The sequence below is a fragment of the Nicotiana sylvestris genome, chromosome 9 (assembly GCF_000393655.2).
Source record: "Nicotiana sylvestris chromosome 9, ASM39365v2, whole genome shotgun sequence".
Taxonomy (NCBI): domain Eukaryota; kingdom Viridiplantae; phylum Streptophyta; class Magnoliopsida; order Solanales; family Solanaceae; genus Nicotiana; species Nicotiana sylvestris.
The window spans coordinates 184,183,963-184,187,995 of record NC_091065.1 but is presented as its reverse complement, the minus strand read 5'-3'; the positions used below and the strand labels follow the sequence as shown (position 1 = coordinate 184,187,995).

Here is a 4,033-nt window from a genome sequence, read left to right as displayed (position 1 = left end):
TTCTTTTTTACCCTTAATAATTAATTGTATTCACATTTAGTAAAAATATGGATCATTAATAGAGATGACACATAAATTAAAAAAATATTTAATAAGGGTAAAGTAGTCAAAAACTATTTTTTCTTAAGGGGCATGTACAAAAGAATCACCAAACATATTATGAGACGGAGAGAGTATTTCTTTATAGTGCAACAAATATTTGGGACACCTGTACTTCTTCAATCAAGTACAGATAAATAATTACAAATTAAATTCGAAGTGATTTTAAGAGTTTTATGTAGCTCATATTTAGCTTTCTCTATCTTATAATTGATTGAATTCCATCTAACCAATAACAAGATGATAATTTAGTACTAACTTATAACCCTGCCCGGATCCCAAACAAATAAAAGCGCATTAAAAACACATAATCAAATGTTCTAAAATATCCCCAAACATAGTTATTTGCATGCCAAAATATATTCTCTTTATTGCACAGTGTGGCCTTTTTTGAAGCCACTCTTCAAAATAAATTTCGCTTTTAGTAATTAGATGAAACTTTTTCTTTGCAAATTTAGGCCAAAACTTAAATAGTAACCTTAAAAAAGATCATTTGTGCAAATGCCCCCATATGGGCCGTCAAGCCAGTCCAGCGAAATTTTTCTTTTTAGGGAACTTAGTGGGCGTTTGGACGTAAGAATTCTAAAATTTCAAAAAATGGTGAAAAAATATTTTTAACTAAAAATGGTATTTGAAATTTTGAGTTGTGTTTCGACATGAATATAATTTTGGGTTTTTTTTTGAAGTTTTATGAGTGAAAATTTTGAAAAATAGGTTTTTGGAATTTTTCAAATTTTCGAAAATTTCCAAATGTATCTTCAAGTGAAAATTGAAAATTTTATAAACAAACACTAATTTCGAAAAGAAAATAAAAATTTTTTGGAAAAAAAGAAAAAAATTTCTTATGTCCAAACGGGCTCTTAGAATTAGAACAGAATTAGGATTAGGAAACTTGTAATAGAATATGATTCAGAAATTTGTATAGTTTTTTAGCTATACAACATCATTTTTCTAAAAAAAAATCCTTTTAGGAAACTTAGTGGGCGTTTGGACTTAAGAATTATAAAATTTTAAAAAAGAAGTAAAATATTTTTTAACTGAAAATAATATTTGAAAATTAGAGTTGTGTTTGGACATGAATATAATTTAGAGTTATTTTAAATGTTTTGTGAGTGATATGAGTGAACTTTTTTGAAAAATAGTTTTTTGGAGTTTTTTAATTTTTCAAAAAATTCTAAAATTGATCACCAAGTAAAAACTGAAAATTTTATAAATTTTATGTCCAAACACTAATTTCGGGAAAAAGTAAAAAAATCTTATGTCCAAAGAAACTCTTAGAATTAGAACAGGATTAGGATTAGAATTAGGATTAGGTTTTATTTAGAACAGTATTAGGATTATATTGTACCACTTTTTGGGTTTTATTTCATTAAGAAACTTGTAATTAGAAAAGGATTCGGATTACCGTGGTCTCAAGCTATATATATATATTCACATATAAATGAATGTTCATTTAGAGGGGTTTTATGTTTGCAGTCTGATCTATGGCGAGCGACGGAGAAATTCAGACGGTGACCTGTGGCAGCGCAGAAATTATCCCCAATTCGGTGAGGGTATTTTTATGGAATGAGAAGCTGACAAGGAATCAGGTATCTGAATCCGAAGGCTTATGCGTTTTTCTAATTCGGACTCAATTCATAAATACGTTTAATCCTTGTGAATACGGCGATTGTTATTGCAATGTATTGTGGGATGATTGTTGTTCTACGGTCATCCCTTTTGATGTATCAAAGCTGCTGAACAAGGATCCGTCATTAGGTACCATGCTTCTATCTGCTACTCTTCAATTTAACCCCGAAATTGTCAAAGAAATTGGGAATGAAATCTCTTTTTCCCTTTTCACTCGATTTCAGTTTTCTGAAGATTTACAACTACCACCACAGCCGCGACCTATATACGTGATTGCCCTTGAAATCTCACACACTTACTTTGTTGAATATGCATCAGATCTTAATGCTTCGATGGATTTTTTACCAGGGACAATTCCCCCCATCCCATCGTTTTGTAGGTTTGAAAAGGACTGGGATGAGGAAGAGGAGCTTCGTAGCAGCGCACACAGTGTGAGTCCTACTGATTACCAGAACGATCCATATCATGACTACTCTGGTGATGTTCTAGAGTATATCTTCGCGTTAAGGGAATATACTGGCGAAGGTGGAATTTGCCCAACCAAGCCACCCATTGCGGCAGATGTACCAAGAGGATTTGTGGAAGTTAAACCCTCTCTTACGCCTATATTCCACCAACTCAGTGGCAACAACAGCAGTAGCAGCAGAGATCTAATGTACGACGACACTTGCCCTGTTTGCTATGAAGATTTTAAAGATAAGAATGAAGCATTAACGACTTATTGTTTGCACGATTTTCATATTGAGTGTCTCCTGTCTTGGCTATCGATGAATAACACATGCCCAACTTGTCGAGCAGTCTATCCTTTGCATTATTCCGCCTTCTTGAACCGGAAACGTCACCGTGAGCACAATATATTTGTAGGAAAGCAGAGAATTTAGGAAGTTTTCTTTTCTATTGATTTCTGTATATGCAAATCAGTACATGGTATTGTATATATACGAAAGAGAGAGCAAAAAAAGAATATTCTTCCTAACCAACTTGTCACAGCTGTCCTATACATGATTGACTGTGTGATAACTAAATTTGTACTGTGTATAGAATAATTAGAGAAAAGGAAACATTTATCTACAAATACGTGTGTGTATACTAGAAGTTTCTAATGTAACATTTTGTTGTATTCTTTTCCTTTTGGGTTGCATTCTTTTCTATTGGGCTGTATATTGGTAAATTGTTGGGCCTGCTCAGGAAGTCCAAAACTTCTGGTCCGTTTTGCTTTTATAATTTCAGACAAGACCAAACCTATCCTTTCCTTAAACTTATCAAAACGTTTTCCTCTTTCATTCGATGCAACCAAAGCCCTAATTTTTCTTTCATCTTCTTTGGTTCTTTGTCGATGAGAAACAAGAACATTATTGTCAACACCCCCCCTCAAGTTGGAGGGGTGAGAAGAAACCCCTAACTTGCCGATAACCTGCTGATGACGAAGGCCAGTGAGAGGTTTGGTGAAGACGTCGGCAAGCTGAGAAACGGAGGGAACAAAATTGAGAGTAATGAGGCCGTCAAGGAACTGTTGGCGAACAAAATGACAGTCAAGCTCCACATGCTTGGTACGCTCATGGAAAACGGGATTCCGAGCGATATGTATGGCAGCTTGACTATCAGAATGAAGAGAGACCGGTAGAGATGGTGAAATAGTGAGGTCAGATAGCAAACGAACGAGCCAAGTAAGTTCGGCAACAACGCGCCTCATGGATCTATACTCTGCTTCAGCAGAGGAGAGGGAAATTAAAGGTTGTTTCTTTGATTTCCAAGAAACAGGAGGGCCACCAAGGCTAATGAAATAGTCGCTAACAGAGCGACGAGTCTCCGGACAAGAATCCCAGTCAGAATCACAAAAGGCAAGTAGCTGAAAAGAGGGATCAGTTCTAAAAAACAAACCAAGACCAGGATTGGCAAGTAAGTATCGAACACAGTGAATGGCTGCTTGAAAATGAGGTTGTCGAGGAGTTTGCATGTATTGACTCAAATGCTGAACGACAAAGGATAAATCTGGGCGGGTATGAGTCAAAAAATTGAGCTTTCCCAGTAGGCGACGATAAACAGTAGGATCAGGCAAAAGCTCACCAACATCAGCATAAAGTTTAGTAGATGGCTCAAGTGGAGAAGCAGTAGGTTTCTTGTCAAGACAGTCAAATTCAGACAACAATTCTAAGGTAAACTTTCTCTGTGTAACAATTAATCCTTGAGATTCCCTTAAAAGTTCCATTCAAAGGAAAAAATTAGCCTGACCCAAGTCTTTTATTTTAAATTCCGAGTGAAAAAGTCCTTTAGAAGAGCTATCTCAGTAAGATCATCTCCTGTT

The 4,033-nt window shown here is 35.3% G+C and overlaps 1 protein-coding gene across 2 annotated transcripts; it reads left to right on the top strand.

Annotated features, from left to right (window-relative positions):
* Positions 1-1,381: 1,381 nt before the first annotated feature.
* Positions 1,382-2,857, top strand: LOC104215417 (uncharacterized). 2 transcript variants are annotated; one of them, XR_708186.2, is made up of 2 exons: positions 1,382-1,857; positions 2,108-2,857. XR_708186.2 is itself a non-coding variant. In XM_009765214.2 (2 exons), exons 1-2 carry the CDS (start codon positions 1,584-1,586, stop codon positions 2,607-2,609), a joined length of 807 nt encoding a protein of 268 aa, XP_009763516.2. In that variant the 5' UTR covers positions 1,419-1,583; the 3' UTR covers positions 2,610-2,857. The 2 variants fall into 2 exon arrangements, 1 of the variants encoding a protein (XP_009763516.2); XM_009765214.2 differs by having other exon boundaries at positions 1,419-1,857; positions 2,077-2,857.
* Positions 2,858-4,033: the final 1,176 nt, after the last annotated feature.